General features: G+C 43.9%; 1 protein-coding gene across 2 annotated transcripts; it reads right to left on the minus strand.

Annotated features, from left to right (window-relative positions):
- Window positions 1–237: 237 nt before the first annotated feature.
- Window positions 238–11283, minus strand: LOC308111020 (very long chain fatty acid elongase 6-like). 2 transcript variants are annotated; one of them, XM_080465709.1, is made up of 4 exons: window positions 11040–11283; window positions 5269–5400; window positions 3604–3755; window positions 238–2952 (listed from the first exon to the last, which is right to left on the minus strand). In XM_080465709.1, exons 1-4 carry the CDS (start codon window positions 11123–11125, stop codon window positions 2522–2524), a joined length of 801 nt encoding a protein of 266 aa, XP_080321835.1. In that variant the 5' UTR covers window positions 11126–11283; the 3' UTR covers window positions 238–2521. The 2 variants fall into 2 exon arrangements, with proteins under 2 accessions (XP_080321835.1, XP_080321836.1); XM_080465710.1 differs by lacking the exon at window positions 11040–11283 and adding an exon at window positions 5633–6070.
- Window positions 11284–19164: the final 7881 nt, after the last annotated feature.

A 19164-nucleotide genomic window follows, 5' to 3' on the forward strand; every position in this document is an offset into this window, starting at 1 on the left:
TCACAGGCTGAGGCCACCAGAGGGCGCTGCCGACTTAGCCCAGCAGAGACTTTAAAGTGGATTTACGTCAACGTATCAACAAAGTGTGAGTGGAAACACAGATCAACAAGTGAACATTCAACTTTACTGCTCACAGTAACAGAGGAGGCCGCAAACACAGATAATCCAGAGGATTAAGCCAGTCTGAGACTCATTCAGTTGTTTTACAGTGAATGATGAAGGCAGGAAGTGATCATTAGTGGTTAAGAAAAGCTTTTATTGTTGTTTACATCATATTAAAACATTCTTTTCTTTTAGAGACAGTTTTTAAAAAAAGTCTTTAGCAATCAGCAGATCACAGTGAATCAGTTTACAATCAGAGCATCTTTAAATGGCCTAAAAACATCAAGATTAATGAAACAGTTCAGCACAAAATAACATTTTAACAATGAACTTAACATGTCTACCGGTAAACTAAAAGTTCTGTAATACAATGTCTGGCGGACTTTTTACTAACTTAATAACTTGGTTTATTTGTCGTTTCTGGTTGAAGAAAAAAAACGGTGAAAGACTCAAAAACCTTTTATTCTTTAATGTGGTAACTTCCTGTTTCTGGTCTTTTCTCCAGTCAAGAGTACCTGATCAATATTTTTAACTTGAAAATTGGTCAAACAAACAAACTTCATTTTAAACAATGTTCCCAGGATGAGATATGATGGGTTTTAAATAATCCATCATGGATATAACACCTTAATCTGTAATCTGTGTAAATTCAAGAGTGCAATGAACGAGTCCCGACTCCGGGACAGCGGTCAAACGAGTCAGAGCTCAGATCTCATCGGCGCGGGATGTGTGGACGTGAAGCTAAAAAGCAGTTCAGTGCTATCCTGCCCTGCAGGTCTCCGTTCCACTACGATTTTAAAGGAGCGGCTCCGCGTGGCGACGCACAAAGGCTGAAAGCAGGAAGATTCATTCGTCTTGTTCACGTTACGGTTTCATAAAAGCAAATGTGTTCACAATGTATATAGTTTCATTTAATTTGGAAAGAAATTTGGTTTTGAGTATTTGGAGAGAAAATGCGTTGGATAACTGCGTGCGAGCATAGTTTTTCTGGTTCTACCATTTCTGAATCGCAAACCGTCTGTACACAGTTGTTTTCACTTTTCTTCAAATCTCAGGTTCCACGAGGAAGATTAAGAGTTTAAAGCGGCTCTATGTGGAATCCGAGTCATGCCACTGTCATACACCGGGTGGCAGTAATGAGTCAGATCTCCAGTCTGTTAGCTTAGCGCCAGTCTATCAGAGGACCGTCTGCTCTCTGGTCGGTCCAGTTCAGGTTCAGTTGGTGAATCGTGGCGCTTCAGACATTTCGGGGTTAACTCGTCTTCATGCTGCCAAACTGAAATGGCTCGATACGCCACCTGTTGGTGCGAAGTAGTATTACAGCACTGAACCGGCTGCAATCATCTGGATGGACGATTCTGGTCAGAATGTTTGAAATGGCATCAGGACTGTCGTCTCATGATCCGAGGTAATACTGATTCACATTAAAGATATTACATATTGCAGCGTCAAACAAATCTCCTTCAGACGTGTAGCTAAGTGCGTTAACGACGGTTTCACCAAAACAACTTCAATCCAAGACTTCAAAGAGCATCATGTCACACATCGGGAGCAGCAATCAAACAGTACAAACGGTTCTGAAGGAAAAGTATCAGTGGTTACTGGTTTGAAAGTGCTTTATAGCTTTTTTTGATTTACGGTTTGTAATATTTTCAACATGTAAATATAAAATATAAAGAAAAGCCAACGATCGACAACAACAGTGACAATGTCGTTTCATTATGAAATAACCAGACAAACCAGCCACAGCTGGTCCAGTTCGTCCTCACACCAAGAAAAACCAGAAAGAAAAGAACTGACTGACTGCTGCCACCTAATGCACAGTTGTGGCATTGCTTGAATTGTTCACGCTGCACCTTTAAAGAGCGATGGATGGAAAACTTCACGTAAAAGAAAACGTGCGAATCATAAGTCGATGGACTTCATCAGAGATACGTGAACTCCGTCTGTAAATCAACTTCAAACTGTGAAAGTTCTGAATTTAGAAACTTTTTCAGAACCAGAAGTTTTCCAAACTGTTGAAGGAGCCATTTACGTTCATAAAAAGTTTTAGTTCAGAACTTTCCTGCAAACGTTCTGAATCCCTCCATTATTCACCCTCAGCTAGTGTTTGGCCTTTATGAAGGTATTGACACTATTTATTTTTTTTTGCCTCACACGAGCCACTTCCTTCACTTTTTTTCCAGTTTTCAACAGCTTCTCTTCGCCTTTAAACCCTCGTGTTGATTCACTGGCCGACAGTCGATGGACGCAGGCCCGTTTCACGGTGATTCCCTTTGTTAATAATCCTCCAGACGGAACTCGGAAGAGTCGGAATCAAACTCTTTCCACCGGCGCTTCGCTGATTAGAGCGACAACGTCAGAGTAAGAGAGCACACACACACACACACACAGACATACACAGACACACACACAGATCCTACTCGGCCTTGGCGGCCTTGTCCTTGGCGGGGCGTCGGAGGTAGCTGTCGTAGAAGAAGGAGGCGAAGAGCACGAGGTAGCTGAGGTACATGATGGACCCCCACACGATGTTGTGCATGTTGGAGGGGCAGCGCGTCTCGTGCTTCCAGCGGTACACCAGCCCCAGCACCGCCAGGCCCATCGCCATCTGCAGGATCTGCGTGGCGGTGATGACCACGGCGAAGGGGCGGGGCACCCGCAGGCCGGCCGCCCGCGCCGCGTAGTACGTGTACATGAGGGAGTGGACCAGGTAGTTCATGGTCATGAACCAGCCGCCGCCCGCCACCTGGTCCTTGTAGGAGTACCAGGAGTACAGCAGCACCGTGATGTGGTGGTACCAGTGCAGGAAGATCAGGCGCTGCTTCCGCAGGATGATGAACACTGTGTCTCCTGGAGAGACACACACACACACACACACACACACACACACACACACACACACACACACACACACACACACACACACACACACACACACACACACACACACACACACACACACACACACACACACACACACACACACACACACACACACACACACACACACACACACACACACACACACACACACACACACACACACACACACACACACACACACACACACACACACACACACACACACACACACACACACACACACACACACACACACACACACACACACACACACACACACACACACACACACACCGAGGTGAGAGGAGGATCGATCATCCATCTATCCATCATTGTATTGATTTCTCCTGTAACACTGAAGTGACGTCCTGAACATGAGGAAGGTGAAAATAGCATCCAGCATCTACAGGAGGAGCTCGTCATCATTAAATAACAGTGTAAATATTTGCCGTTCAGTTCCAGGTTCTATGGTTTTCTTCTCGACAACCTCGTTAGTCCTAAAAAGATCCGAACGACTCGACCTTGCTGGAGATTTGAATCGTTGCACAGCGAGACATAAGGAGTGAAGACGGTCAGTAAACAGCGCGGAAGTTAAATGGGTGAAACTCTCAGCGCCGGGTGGAGGAGAGGAAGTCTCACCCAGCTCAGGAGCTTTGCTCAGGACGAAGGCGTAGGCCCAGAACTTGGTGACGGGGGCGGTGTAGAAGCTGTTGTCGCACACCGACTGCCTGAAGCCGCTGGTGTTGAGGACGTGGAGCATGTAGAGTCCCGTCCTGAACGCTCCCACGATGCTGCACAGGGAAGAAAACACAGCAACACGTCAGACGCCCAAAACATCGTGGACACACTTTACTGACGGTTCCTCAGGACAGGGGGCAGTTTGGAGCTGTCCCCCCCCCCCCCCAAAATGCCATCAAAACATTGCAATCATCAATGAAACGCGACATTACCCACCTGGAGAGAAATCTACACTTTATCACCTCGCAACTAATGACTTTGTCATTAAAAACAACCTCGCTGCACGTTCAGCCGCTTCAGTTGAAGCCGTGAACTTTCAGGGACCTGCGACACAGTTCCTCATAAAAACATCAACGAAAGGGACGTTTCATTATTCCACTGCAGCTATAAAAAGGCACATCCCTGCTAAGTCAATAAAACTTATCAGAGTTCTGCAGTGGAAGTGCAATCTGTCACAAATGAAGGGACTGCAGGAAAACAAACCACACAAACCAGCAAAGCATGTTATTAATACCTCGAAACCTTATTCTGATTTAAAGAGGTGTAAAATTATTCACATGAAATTTAATTCCTCTCCTGCGTGTGAATTTTGTACTTTTGTGAAAAGAAACACAAGCATCAGAAAACATGCGAGATATTAATTATATTATGTACATAGATCATTAGTGTTTGAAATAACATTACAGACACCGTCTCTGAACCGTCCATAATCACACACCTTAAACTTTTATTGACGATAACAAAAAAAACACCCTGATCTGACGTTGACCTTTGACCTCGAATCACCACATCTGAAGAAACTCCTTCAGTCGTGACGCGTCGCAGCAAGATGATGGGAGAAAATGGTATGAACGATAAAAGAAGTGGAAAACATGAAGCGTCCGGATTAGAAAGCCATGAGAAGGAGCTCAGTGCCACATAACCTCGTGTTGGCTGCAGATTACAGGCCAATTCACCATGAAACGATTCTCAGATTACTCCTCTCGTGTAGCGGCCCCTAAATATGAATAAAATTATTAAATCAGAGCTGTACAAAGAGCACACCTCATACATACACACATATACACTATATGTGTGTATTTTACTTCGTGACAGTATTTTTCTGTTCTTTCTTCTTTTGTTTCCCTCTATTTTTAATCAATGAAGTTAATAATGATTGTTTAGTTTATATATATATATATATATATATATATATTACCATTATTATTATAATTTATTTAAACTTTAGGGGTTCCGTTTATGGCTTTTTTTTTTTTTTACTTGATCTGTTCCTGTATTCTTCCATTATCTTAACCAAAAACTAAATTTAGTTTATATGTGTTTGTATTTTGTTTGGAAAAAAATAAAATAAACGAAGTTTAACAAAAAAAAATTTTTGTTTTTAAAATAGATCCACATGCACGGACGTACCGGAGCCACAACTACGTTAACAAATTATTTCTGCAAGAGCTTTCAGAGCATCGTCACTCAGCTGAGAATCCTTCATCTCCGACGATAACTTGAGGGAAGCGTCTCCTCTTCACATGTCTGCAGCAGAGTGGAGGACGTCGTGTGGGTGTTTCTCACCTGAAGACGGCGAGGCCCAGAGACCAGAGAGCCAGCGGCCGGCGCAGGTTCAGTTTGGGTCTCTGCCTCATGAAGTGCTGCCCGCCGAACACGAAGGCCGCGTACAGACCGCAGAACATGAAGGACTTGTTCCTGCAGGCGGAGTAAAACACAACCATCGGTCAGACAACAACACGGCACAGGGAGCAAACACAACTAGAGTCACAACCAAGAGTTAAATTATAGAGTTATAATGTAGAGCGGCTGTTAAAAACCAAAAGTCGAGACAGCAAACATCCTGTGGAAGTTTTCCTCTAAAATCAACTTTACTGGGAACAAATAGTCTGACTGATCCACACGTTCAGCCCAAATCGCCTCGTCAGACCTGAAAGCTCGAGACGATCACGCCGATGTGTCGGTCTTATGTAATCCGATTACACAATGAGGGTGAACGGACCAGACGACGGCAGTCAAGAACAAATACGACCCGTCACACAGACAGTCTGCCGGCTCCGACCTCGTCCACATGCCCACATGACAAGGCGTTTCCACAAACTGTGAATTCAATCTGGAGGATTAGGGGAGATTAGCTGCTGACACACTGACAGCTGTGGATCGGAGCTCATTCTTTAACCGTCGGTTTCACAACGGGCTGCGGCCGACGACGGTTCCTTCTGCTCATGTGCTGGTAGACAAACATGGCGGCTCCCGTAGTGGTTTGACTCGTATTCTAGTTTTATCGTCCGTATCAGTAGTTTTATAGTTGAGACTCTGATTCCTCATCAGTTCATACGGATGTCGGTTCTCCAGCGCATTGTTCTCTGCACTTAAGTCTGTGTGCTTTCATTACAAAAAGAAGCAACAGCGCCCTCCCGTGCCCCGGCATACTAACTACATGTGTCATTGTAAAATGTCAATGCAACATTTTTCTTAACGGATTAGGTTTTGTCATGTGAGACATTGTCGTGTGAACGAGGCCCGAGAGGACACGGCTCAATCTGAGTGGAAACATCTTAATCTGAGGCTAAAGCGTCTCGATGTCGATGTGGCGTGGATAAACACAATCAGTCTTTATATGAAACGTATTAAGTCGGCATGTGCATGGGTTTGTTGGGGAATACAGCAGATGACTAATCCAGATTGGCACAATAACCTGACATCACGAAGCTGCTGTTTGACCCACTTAAAGCTCCGGGGGTCTCGTATCGTCTCGGGCTGCACAACACGTCCACCATGATTCCTGTACAGTGAGGCACCGCGATGAAAGACACTGACAAACCGTCAACTGTGCTTTCAATCTCTGATCATCCACAACAACGGCAATATGCTGCAGTTTCTTCTTCACCGACAAAGTGAAGCAGGGTGTTTTCAGCTTGCTGCCATGTTTGGACTGCGTTGACAGTCTTCCTCAGAGCGACACGTCATCACACCTCAGACAGTCCAAACATGGCGGCAAGTTTAAGACGAAAAAAATTTACGGAACTCAGCAGAACAGCAATTTTAAATATGATCAATAGATATAAATCAATAAAATATTCTGCTGTTCTGAATCAGACAGACAATTTAAACAGTGAAGGGTGAAGAGGGTAAAGTTCAATGAACTCCAGAAGATTCCATAACGGCAGACGGAGGCTACGATGCCGTCGTCAGTGTCAGAACTACGTCGTTATCTGATCTGAATTCCTGCAGAGATTCAGATCAGAAGTGGAACCGGCACAAACCGGATCGTTTCCAGGGAAACCACCTCAGAGGACAAACTGAGCAGATTCAGAATGCAAACCAATTAAAACTAGAGCTACACTCGGTAGAGCGCAGACCTTCGCCAACGCCACATTAGTTTGTGGAACATAGTTAGCATCGTGAGCATGTTAGCTGTTAGCTCATGTTGACGCTAACTATCTTGTCAGGTAGCAACATCACAGAGTGAAACACTGAGCAGGGAGCGTCTCCATGGCAACAGACGCGGATCTCCTTCGATCTCCTCCATGAGGTGCCTCTCCCATTTGCTTTGTACGGGAATTTTTTATTTTTTTTTGCAGTTTTGGGGGATTTAGTCAGAAAAAGTTAGCCGTTAACGTCCCAAAACCTAAGCAGCTGATCCTTGGATGATGACAAATCATCCCTGAAGATTTCATACAATTCGGGTCAATACTTTTTGCGAAAAATTTGTGAAATATATACAGAGCAATCAATTAATCAATCAATAAATGCAGACAAAAACATAACCTTCTCGGTACAGGTTGGCCAACTTTCGTTGGCGAAGGTACTTATTAAAACTACCAGCAACAATCAAAGCTCAACAGATTGTCTACGACCCAGAACAAAGAAACGATAACATGTGATCAAACAACCTCCTGTCAGCACCAATTCCTCCTACAGACGGTTTTTTAACTCGGACTGTTTAGAAGTTTCAGATCTAGAACACCTCCATCTACAGTCTGTCTGATGAATAACGTTTCAAAGGTGAAGTCAGTTCAGACGAACACGTTTCCTCTCCAGACGTCGGGAGAAGATGTGAAAACTTGTCACTTGACATAAAGTGGGATTTATCTGCAGGTGAGCTAGAAAAAGGTGCATTAACAGCAAGTTAATATCTCCTGCAGCAGACTTGAGTCTGCACTGATAACCCGCTGCTCTTTACACCAACGCAGCTCAGGAGCAAAGTCAGTCTTCTGACGCGTTTCTGCAGATTTGAACAATTTCTAAGATTGTTATCTTCCGGCCAGAGGCAGCCCAGGGTGATACTAGACTATCCTCATGTTTCCAGCGTTATTATCGCCGATATGTCCACTATGAATTCAGTTCCAGCTGTTTTACATCAGCAGCTCAGGATAAGATGTAAAACCTGAAGAAAAATCAACCTCATGCATTTATAAATTCGATAAAAGAGTCACAGCAAACTGATCAGCACTTCAAACACGTCCAGTCTCTGCTTGACTTACAGAAAATAATTCCATATGATTTAGATTCTTCATGAATTTGTGCATTTTCCTCATTCCTGGCCTGTCTGATGTTGTCGATGCTCCATCAAGGTACAAAGTGACGGGTTATGGACGTCATAAAGCTCAAAATATAGATATTTTATCTAAAATGGTCAAAGATCTCACATTCAACAACAGATATGGCGCCTATGTTCTATTGTCAGGAAGATTATGGCAGAAAAACACATTTCTACTCCAGATATCTCTAGAAAAGCTGTGAACACTTACGTTTTCTGCTCCAGTTTGTTCTGACTTTTAGTGATGCAGATTGAATAATCAATTCCTGAATGTTCAGTGTTTTAATGAGACAGGACGGCATAGAACTAGACACTGTATTTACCTTTTCTAGTTGTTTATTCCTCCATTTTGAATTAGTGTAGAAATATTGTTGCCATGAAATTCTAAATAAACCAACGGGTTATCATGGAATTTTAACTTCTGAAGTTTTTCCTACATTTCAAAGTGAACCAAATACGATGAGTAAATTATTTTCTCCCTGAACATTTCGAATTATTAAACCTTCCAGTCGTGAGACCTGGCGGCGAGCCTGCGTTCACGACTTCCTGCTGGAGGGATGCATGTGTTCATTACAGCCCGTGTACGCTGATAACAGTCGTGTTTTGTTTCCACATGAAGGCCAAACTAAAGAAATGCTGCTTTGCCAGGTTGGGAGGGACCCCGCCCTGTTGGCACGACGCCTCAAACTTCGAACGACTGCTTCACATTCCGCTTGAGGAGGAAACATACCTGAGGTCATGTGACCTCTTTACTCAAACTGCACCGCAGCCAGTCGGTCCGTTTAATGGGATTTTTCTATTTTGTTATAACGACAAACGTTCAGTTTTCTGTCGTGCTGTTTGGAGCACGCAGTCGTCGGGATGTCTTCACTTTGTTTTCACGTTTAGCGTACGACAGTAACTTTATGAATTGACGGCGTGTTCAGATTTCCCCCGTTTGATCCGGACCAGAGTCTCTTCAGGGACAAAACGTTTCGTTTGGGCGACGTGAACACGACGTGAACACGACCACGAACTCTGGACCGGAGCGAACAAGTGACCTCTGGTCCTCTTGAAATGCTGGGTCTCGCTTCGCATACCAACGATCTGTGACGTAGTGAGCAATGCATGCTGGGTAGTAATCAAACAAAGCTAATCGCGTGAATCAGAAGAAGCAGACGCAGAAAGAAAAAGTTGGAAATTATCTCACAGGCAGACGTGAAAATAGTGAGGAAGAAGTTGTGAGGAAGAAGTAGTGAGGAAGACTCTCATTGATATCTGGTCTGAAGACTAAATGTCGCGATAGTTTGTGGCTACCCATTCGCCACAAGCTAACTAGCCTAGCCACCACGGGCTAAAGTGGCCTTTCTCTTTCGATCCGGACCAATCAATGAGCCGTGTTTCTTCTTTATTTCCTCTCTGGTCAGAGTTTGTTTCAGGTGACAGCGCCCCCTAATGAGCAGCTGTTGTAATTGCGAGACATTTTCCAGACGGTTTGATCCGGTCTCTAAAGTGAATGTGAACGCCACTGAACCAAATTAAGGGTTGAAACCCCCCCCCCCCCCAAGTGAATCGAATCCTGGACTATCCGAAATGTGAACGGTCCCCAAGTTACTGTGGAAGCAGCTCGTGCAGAGCACCACCTAGTGACCGGTGGCTGTATGACAGTTTACATAAATATCATTATTAGTTGACTAATATTTCTGGTGCCTCGTGTGAGGAAGAGTTTAAAGTTTGGCCGACTCGTCGCCTGCTGCCCGACAGACCAGCAATGGTACTTTGCCATCATCTTGTATCCAGATGTATCCCTGTACACATCGAACAAATGCAATTATACAAATGAGCAATCTCCTCTTATTGTTGTACTTCAAGGCAAAAAACTAACTTTGTTATGGGATTTCAGGAGTTAAGGGGGAAAAAAAGCTTCTGTGCTGTGAATTTCTAAACTGCAAGGTCGTGACTTTCTGGGAAAAACTGTGCACAGTGTTCCAGTTGATTGAAATATCCAAAGTCAGACAAACGGCTAGCTGCGTCCCGGTAAGAAGTTTCTGGTCTTTCACGCAGAGGAACCAAAGGTCACGGAGAAGGTCACGTAACCTCGACATGCTGTGAAAACTGCTTTTTACCGACATCCCACAGCGACGTCTTCAAATTTAACTCCAGGTTTTAACGTCCGGGGCGAGAGAACGAGCACTGTTATCCAGAAGAACATCTCAAAGATGACGACACTTCAGTGTTTGTACTTATTGCAGGACCCATCGTGAGCAACGTTCACGTCACTTCATGCAGCTCTGAACGTTTCCCTTCCGAGCGCTGAGTCACAGCCATTCATCCATTCATCCACTCATCCAGACTGACGTGTGGAAGCTATTGAAGCTATCTCACTGGGAGCAGTTTGAATTATTGATTTTAAGAGAGAAAAATAAAAAGGGAAGAACTGAGAGAGACAGAGCAGACAGCTCGGTGCTTTCTACTGAGGGAGAGGAGGACGAAGTGGAGGAGAAGGAAGAGGAGGGGTGAGACTGAAGACGAGCAGGAGGAGGAAGAGGGAGGCAGTTTGTGCAACCTAAACACGTGTAGTTAAGATTTCTCTTTATGCAATGACCAGTTCTCTCTCTCTCTCTCTCTCTCTCTCTCTCTCTCTCTCTCTCTCTCTCTCTCTCTCTCTCTCTCTCTCTCTCTCTCTCTCTCTCTCTCTCTCTCTCTCTCTCTCTCTCTCTCTCTCTCTCTCTCTCTCTCTCTCTCTCTCTCTCTCTCTCTCTCTCTCTCTCTCTCTCTCTCTCTCTCTCTCTCTCTCTCTCTCTCTCTCTCTCACCAGTTCTCCTGCATCCACTCCATCGCTCCTCTCTCGTCGAAGCGCCGCTCGAAGTCAAACTCCACCGGAGGACACGTCTCGTTCATGGTGAAGAGGAGCGGGTGGTGATGTAGTGATCGCTGTGGCTCGGCAGCAGGCTGGAGTGCGTGTGCAGGTTTATCAGGTTGGTGTGAGTGTGTGTGCAGGTTTATCAGGCGGAGGAGGAGAGGAGGACGCTCTCACTCACATGGACTTCCTTTCCCTCTTTCCTCTGTGCGTCAAAAGCGGCGCGTAAAATGCGCACAGATCCGGAGAGGAGGACACAATAAAACCAGGAAACGCACAGCAGCGCTTCCCCACGGATAACACGTCAGGTTTAATCTCTTCTGACATTCAAGTGAGAGAGAGAAAAAAAAAAAGGAATAATGGTGAGTTTAATGAAAAATGAATCTGAATCCTGGGGGGAAAAAGACTTTCTAAGGATTTTGACTTTTTTCTCACAAGGTTTGAGTCATGAGTTTACATTCAAATTCTCAGAAATCAGACTTAAATCTTAATATTACCGCGTTTATCTGAAAATGTATACTTTTTTCACTCGGAAAATCAAATTTTGGTCTGAAATTCAGAGATTAAAGTCATTTTGTATCACCTTTTGGTGAGATCTTCTCTGGATGGATGGATGAGCTACTTCAGTAATACACTTTAAATTTACCTTTACACACACACACACACACACTTATAATATTGTGTGCTTTAGATTTAAAAATTTTTATTTCTAAGACATTTCATGGCACATTATACCGTGTAGAATTATTAAAGACTTGAGTGCTGGGGCCAACCCTTCTTTTACTTTGACAGTCCACTGGCTAACTTCCGGTGCTGCGGGTGTTGCCATTGGGACACTTGACACGTCCGGCGCGCTCTATCTGCTGTGACGCAGCTGCTGGAGGGGCGAGGCTTGGCTCTGACGTCATATCGTCTGGTGAGCTGCAGCGTGAAGCCACGAGGAATCGACCAATCCGAGGAGAGCAGAGAATAGCACGAGCAGTCAGATTTAACAATCAATAACCACTAATTATAGATAAGAAAAATAAACTATATATATAAAAAATACAAGATATTACTATTGAAATTTATATCTTATATACGATGCAGAAATATCAAAAATAGGATTTTATGAGATTTTTCAGAATCAAAACAAAAACTAAATAGAATAAATACAAAGAAAAAAGAACCATTGGAAACAAAATCCGCATCAGAGTTTCATTCAACATTAAATATTTTTCCAGGGCAGTTCGATTGTATTTCAATACATACAATAAATGAAATTAAGTAAATAAAATGTGATGTTTAAATGTAAATTTTAATGCTTTTACGGATTAAAAACAAAAATAGTGAATTAATTTAATGACTAAATGAGTGAGCTGAACTTGTGTTCTGCTTCTAAAGATGAAAACTGTACCTTTGAGTCTATATATTTTTGACCTTTTATCAGAAAAAGTCAGAACATCCAGTTCTTTATCTTCGACCTTTGTTCGATGTGTAGATCTTTCTCACTTTTCCTGAACTTTTGATTAAAACATTCAACAACTGATAGCGTGTGTGTTTGAAGGTTGCAGCTCTGAACTGTGAATCCTTCAGATTTTTGAGTGTTGAAAGTCTGAGACACCTTTTAAATTCCTGTTTTAACAGTGGCGAGCTTCGCCTCCCCTGTTCAGGTGAAAGACGTGTTATCTTTACAGGCCGGCAGCATGTGGAAGAGTTTTATCTGCAGGGTTCACACACATGTTCTCTGTGGTTCGGGGTCAAAGGTCAGCGGCGCAGCGACGACCGAACGTGCAGTTACATAACACCTGGTCTGTCTGTCGGATGGCGAGCAGGAACCAAAGGTGAAAGGTCAAATGAGATGCTCACAAACTTGAAATTGATGTATGATAAACACCGTGTGACCCGAGTGTGGTTATTATACACTCAACAAATAGACTTAAAACCACACAAAGTCAATAAACTGAAAATAACAAACCGTTAAACTCAACGAGACAAACAAGACGACACACAAAACCACCAAACAGACACGAAACAACAAAAGTAAATCAGTTAGTAAGTTAACGACGCCTCTGGCCCTTCCTGTAGAGGGCGCCGGTGTTCCTCGTGCAGTAGAGTTTATTGATCAGTTTCCAATCGAGTGTAAATCCTGCAAATTAAACAAAGTCAGCAAATTACCGAAACAACGAGGAGATGCAAAATGACCACGAGGGAAAATAGGAGGGAAAAAGAGGCAAACCGGCAGATATGAGACAAAATTAGACAAATATTAACTCCCAAAATAAAGTAAGACAGAAAATAAGACAAAACTCATGAGACATGAAGAGAAAAACAACATCTCTGTTCAGACAGTCTGAGGGAGCCGACGCGTCCCGCTTCCAGTCGGGTCCTTGAGCTCAGACTCCGCAGCAGGTTGATCGGCTCCGTTCAACCACACGACTTTAGTGGCTCTGGAGGGTCTGAGCGGGCCGCCGGGGCAGAACACTGGGGGCATTGTCCGAGTGGAGGGGGGCAAAACAGTGAAAACAGCCCCGACACAGAGACGCTTTCAGCTGCAGGCTGAACACAACAGCTGCTGCACCACAGACCGCCGTCCACCACGAACCGCCGCACCTCCAGACACAGCTCCACCGACCATGGTCTGCCAGGACCGTCTACACCTAACACACACACACACACACACACACACACACACACACACACACACACACACACACACACACACACACACACACACACACACACACACACACACACACGACTCAGAAAAGTCCTGAAAACAAAGAAATCATTAACTGCAATAAAAGAAAAATAACTTCTGTTCCCAATTTGTTCCTATTTTATAAAAAAAAAAAAAAAGAATGACCAAGAAATAAACAGCAGATTTTAATGGAATGTCCCCAAACGAAAGTAGATACAATCCCTGCAGGTGACTGATGTTTCTGAACATCTGGAGCAGCAGCATGAAGGGAAACTTCTCCTGAACTACTCGCACCACGACGGAGAGTTTGAGGAAAGCTGCCGAAGCTGCAGGGGAAGAAAAGATTTGTCTCACATCAGTCTGAAGGAGGAAATTCACTCTGAACTTTGGTTTCTGAGGAAAACACACTTTCTTTGCAGATGTGACGAGGAAAAAAAGACAAAATCTTAGGAATTGCCTCAATGCACAGTGCACTTACCCCTCTTTACCAGCAGAGGGCAGCAGAGATCAGAGATTTTATGTACAGTAGCCACTTAAGGGAAAACATTTCATTTTAGAGGATTACTATCATCATAACATTAACAAATAAGAAAAAGAAAGCTGCTGCAGTGACTGAATATATCATAACAGCATCAAACATAAATCCATCAAGTGTAAAACAAATAACCAAAGATTTAACAGAAACCGAGAAGCAACAGGTGTACCAGTTTAACAGAAGTAATAGATTACACAACGAAAACATTTGCACGAGAGAAAGGAAATATTGACTGTGACATGAGTTATCTGTACATTTGAAGGAATTTGTTCACTTTTTAATGTGATCTTAAACACCAGCACAAGTGTTGAAGACTAATGGTGGAAAATCAAAGCTGTAATCTGATTACTGGCAGCTGCAGACGATGCCGGCAGATACATAAAGCCGACAGACCCTAAATATCTCTAAATGATTCATTTCCCTGTCAGAGCGTTGCTCCATTTATAGCAGAACAACATGTAAAAAGGATTATGGAGGAATTATTCCCTGCGCTCCGGCTGCAGGCTCGCAGCTTCTCACACCAACAGCAACGATAAAACGACTCAACGCTTCAGGCAAGAAACCAAGTCGACCGTTTAGACAAGCAGGAGCACGTTTTAGTGTTCCGGCTGTTTCAGGTTTTACAGAGAAAATGATCTCCAGGTGGGAGCATCATCCGATCATCTGGACAGTGTGTGTGTGTGTGTGTGTGTGTGTTTGATTTTCACCGATCTCATCAGTGGATGTTTGTGTGCAGACCAATGAATTTGAGGCCGTTTGTCTTCAGCGCGGAGAAGAAAAATACTACACAAGGTATGCATCAACGTCTCTGCAGCGCCCCCGCTGGACTGCCGCTGCAAACTGTAGTGTGTTTCCATATGGAGTTAGCGGCACGCAGGGCGACACCAATACGGCTACGATACAGAAGATTTCATGTAAAGAAACGTGGCCTCAGATGATGAGACAAAACAACCGTCTTGTTCGTGAATCGTTTTTTTCTTTTTGGATGCGTCAGCAACTTTTCCAACATGAGGGAGCACATTAGGCTTGCAGTTCAAATTTGCACCACAAGATGGTGTATCGAGTCACAGCAGAAAGAACATTTAATACAACAATAGCAGAAAAACCTTCATCACTGCTGGATCTGACTGACGGAGCAGGAAAACTAAAGACTTTGCAGCGGACGTTAAAATAAATGTTTTTATTCATTTAGAAGAAAGAAAAATCCATTCTCTAAGAGCAGACATTGTCTTATCGGAAGACTTACTTCTGTCCCTCTTCTTTTGCAGCTGGACTTCACAGATGGAAGAACAGCTGCTGCAGGTTTATTGATACAGAAAAATAAAGTGTCTTCTGCATCATGTGTTTCTTCTTCATGATTCATTTCTTTTAAGAGATCAATTTATTCCAAGGTGCAGTTTATAGTCCTGGAAATAGAGTAATCTCAGGGATTACTTCTTGCCATACATAGTTACGACATAGTACTAAACTCTGTACTCAACACCAAATCATAAGAATGAGAAGTGTCCTGCAGGCTGATTAAAAACTCTGATCTAATGACTGAAAACCAAAACAACTAGAATAGAACGGAGCTGCTCTGAAGACAAATTCAATTCAAACTACAGGGACTCACTGCTGCCACCTAACGTAGAGAAGTGGCATTACTTGAACTGTACACACTGCACCTTTAAAAAGGGAAGCACATGATTGTTCACTGTGATGATGAAGGTCAAACTGTGAAGAAGAATGAAGTAATAAAGTGTCAGAAGGCTTCAGGATTGTAATAGAGTATTTCTTCCATCACTGCCTTGCAACTCACCCGGAGTGGAGCTGATGAGGAGGAAGGGACTGGGCATGCCCAACCTGGAGGGGAGGGGAGGGGGGGGAGAGAGAGAGAGAGAGAGAGAGAGAGAGAGAGAGAGAGAGAGAGAGAGAGAGAGAGAGAGAGAGAGAGAGAGAGAGGGGAGGCTGCATGGGAGAGACGCACAGAAACAGACTGAGTGGAAGAGTTGAGATGTCTGACCGTGAAAACCCGACTAAGAGCAGCTCATTTCACAGCCCCGCGTCTGTTTCCACCTGACGCGGAGCTGCCGGCGCCTCCATCTCTCCTCACGGTCTCCCGGCGGCCGCAAGAACCGTGGGAGGCGGGGGAGAGAGGCGGGGGACGCGGGGTGGATTTGGACCGCAGTGGCTCCATCAGCTCGCTGCCTGAAGGCTGCAGCAGACGGCGATGCAACAGTATCCGCGCATTCCTGGCAGCCTGCAGACTGGACGCAGCTGATCGACACTCTGGTGAGTACACGGCTGAAGAGCCGCTGGCACGTCCCGCTGCGCAGCGCAGCGCAGCGCACGGTGCGCAGCGCAGCGGGGTTTCACCTCCTCACCGAGCTGGAGATTCACGCAGTGACTGAACAACTTGAGCTGATGAGGCTGCAGCCTCTGCGGCAGCAGCACCGAACCCGGACTGTCCGGACGGAGAGGAAAGGTCACCGCTGCGCGCGCGCGCACACACACACACACACACACACACATACACCTGTGACATTGACGCATCTGTGCGTGCCTGCTGAGCGCGCGCCAACTTGATGCCGAGGGCAGGAAAAGTTGGCTCTGGGGTTTGTGTCTGTGTGTGTGTGTGTGTGTGTGTGTGTGGACGTGCAGCGCTTCCTGATAAGTTTGCGTTCACCTGTACACACGCACACGCACACACAGGTGAACGCACGCGGGATTGACTATTGTTTAATTGAAGAATCACGTGATGTTTTTTTTTTGCGCACACTCGCGAATGAGGTGGTCACGTGTCACTGCACATGTTGGTTATTTAACGAAAACATTTTCTCTTCATAATTCAAAACTTTTCAGGCTAATAAAAGACTTAACTGCTCCAGTGAAAACAGTTTAGTCAAAATAATAAACGATAAGAGATTAATCTCTCATTGTGACTGAAAACAGAAAAATCCTGGAGATAAAATCCAAGAGATCAGCACTTAAAACACTTTTTATGTGTAAACCTTTATGTCCTGCTGCGAGATTTAGTCAGTTTGACACATTTAACAGCTGCTTGATGCTAATTAAGACTTATTAATCAAATAACCGAGAAAAGCGATATAATGGCTTTATGTTGGTACAAGACAATAAATAAAACAGTTCAATAAAACAGCAAATCAACAAGAATTACTAACAAACCGACTAAAAGGAAACACAAAACATCAGTGTTGTGAAATAACCACATTGTGGAATCGCCTGATACACACACACCTGATACACACACACTGCAATCACTTCAGTCCAAATCAATGAATCATGTAGGATTCAACAGATATCAACAGTGCTCCTTTAAGGATTGAATCTTTAATCACAGGGCAAAAATTGCACTGCCCCCTACAGGTTTGGCTGCTCAGAGTCGCTCTGAACCAGGTGTATATGTGGGTCCGTGTCAATGAAGATTTTTTGTAAACGTGGAGGGGAAAATATCAGTTTTCATAGAGACAAGTAACTGAAATGAAAACAATCTGGGAAATGGTAACAAAGAGACAAGGAACAGCAACAAATAGATGCAACGCGAAGAAAATGCTGAATAAGGAAGGAAAACATGTAAAATCACTAAACTGAGACCTTTTACACAGTGACGGCTTGTTCATGTCACCATGTCAGTTCAGGACTCGTCTGCTGATTTCTCTTCATTGATGACAAAGCAAACTGATCAATATATCAGATAATTAACAGATGAACGTCTGTGATATTCACATGCAGATGGACTGTGACATGATCAGGTGTGATCAGGTGTAATGATCAGGTGTAATGATCATGTGTGACGATCAGGTATAATGATCAGGTGTGATCAGGTGTGATAATCATGTTTGATCATGTGTGATGATCAGGTGTAATGATCAGGTGTGATCAGGTGTGACGATCAGGTGTAATGATCATGTTTGATCAGGTGTGATGATCAGGTGTGATCAAGTGTAATGATCAGGTGTAATGATCATGTGTGACGATCAGGTATAATGATCAGGTGTGATCAGGTGTAATGATCATGTTTGATCAGGTGTGATGATCAGGTGTAATGATCAGGTGTGATCAGGTGTAATGATCATGTTTGATCAGGTGTGATGATCAGGTGTAATGATCAGGTGTGATCAGGTGTGACGATCAGGTGTAATGATCATGTTTGATCAGGTGTGATGATCAGGTGTGATCAAGTGTAATGATCAGGTGTAATGATCATGTGTGACGATCAGGTATAATGATCATGTTTGATCAGGTGTGATGATCAGGTGTGATCAGGTGTGATAATCATGTTTGATCATGTGTAATGATCAGGTGTAATGATCATGTTTGATCAGGTGTGATGATCAGGTGTGATGATCAGGTGTAATGATCAGGTGTAATGATCATGTGTGACGATCAGGTATAATGATCATGTTTGATCAGGTGTGATGATCAGGTGTGATCAGGTGTGATAATCATATTTGATAATGTGTAATGATCAGGTGTAATGATCATGTTTGATCAGGTGTGATGATCAGGTGTGATGATCAGATGTAATGATCATGTTTAATCAGGTGTGTTGATCAGGTGTGATCAGGTGTGATGATCATGTTTGATCAGATGTAATGATCAGGTGTAATGACCAGGTGTGATGATCAGGTGTGATGATCAGGTGTGACGATCAGGTGTAATGATCATGTTTGATCAGGTGTGATGATCAGGTGTGATGATCAGGTGTGACGATCAGGTGTAATGATCATGTTTGATCAGGTGTGATGATCAGGTGTAATGACCAGGTGTGATCAGGTGTGATGATCAGGTGTGACGATCAGGTGTAATGATCATGTTTAATCAGGTGTGTTGATCAGGTGTGATCAGGTGTGATGATCATGTTT

Source organism: Lipophrys pholis (assembly GCF_963383615.2).
Source record: "Lipophrys pholis genome assembly, chromosome: 1".
Taxonomy (NCBI): domain Eukaryota; kingdom Metazoa; phylum Chordata; class Actinopteri; order Blenniiformes; family Blenniidae; genus Lipophrys; species Lipophrys pholis.

What these genes read in the sequence shown, in the direction of transcription:
- LOC308111020 (XM_080465709.1), bottom strand. Translation starts at nt 11,125, where the DNA reads ATGAACGAGACGTGTCCTCCGGTGGAGTTTGACTTCGAGCGGCGCTTC. An exon ending in GAGTGGATGCAGGAGAACTG is followed by an intron (nt 5,401 to 11,039) that starts GTGAGAGAGAGA and finishes CTCCGCCTGCAG; the next exon opens with GAACAAGTCCTTCATGTTCT. An exon ending in GAGCAAAGCTCCTGAGCTGG is followed by an intron (nt 2,953 to 3,603) that starts GTGAGACTTCCT and finishes GTGTCTCTCCAG; the next exon opens with GAGACACAGTGTTCATCATC.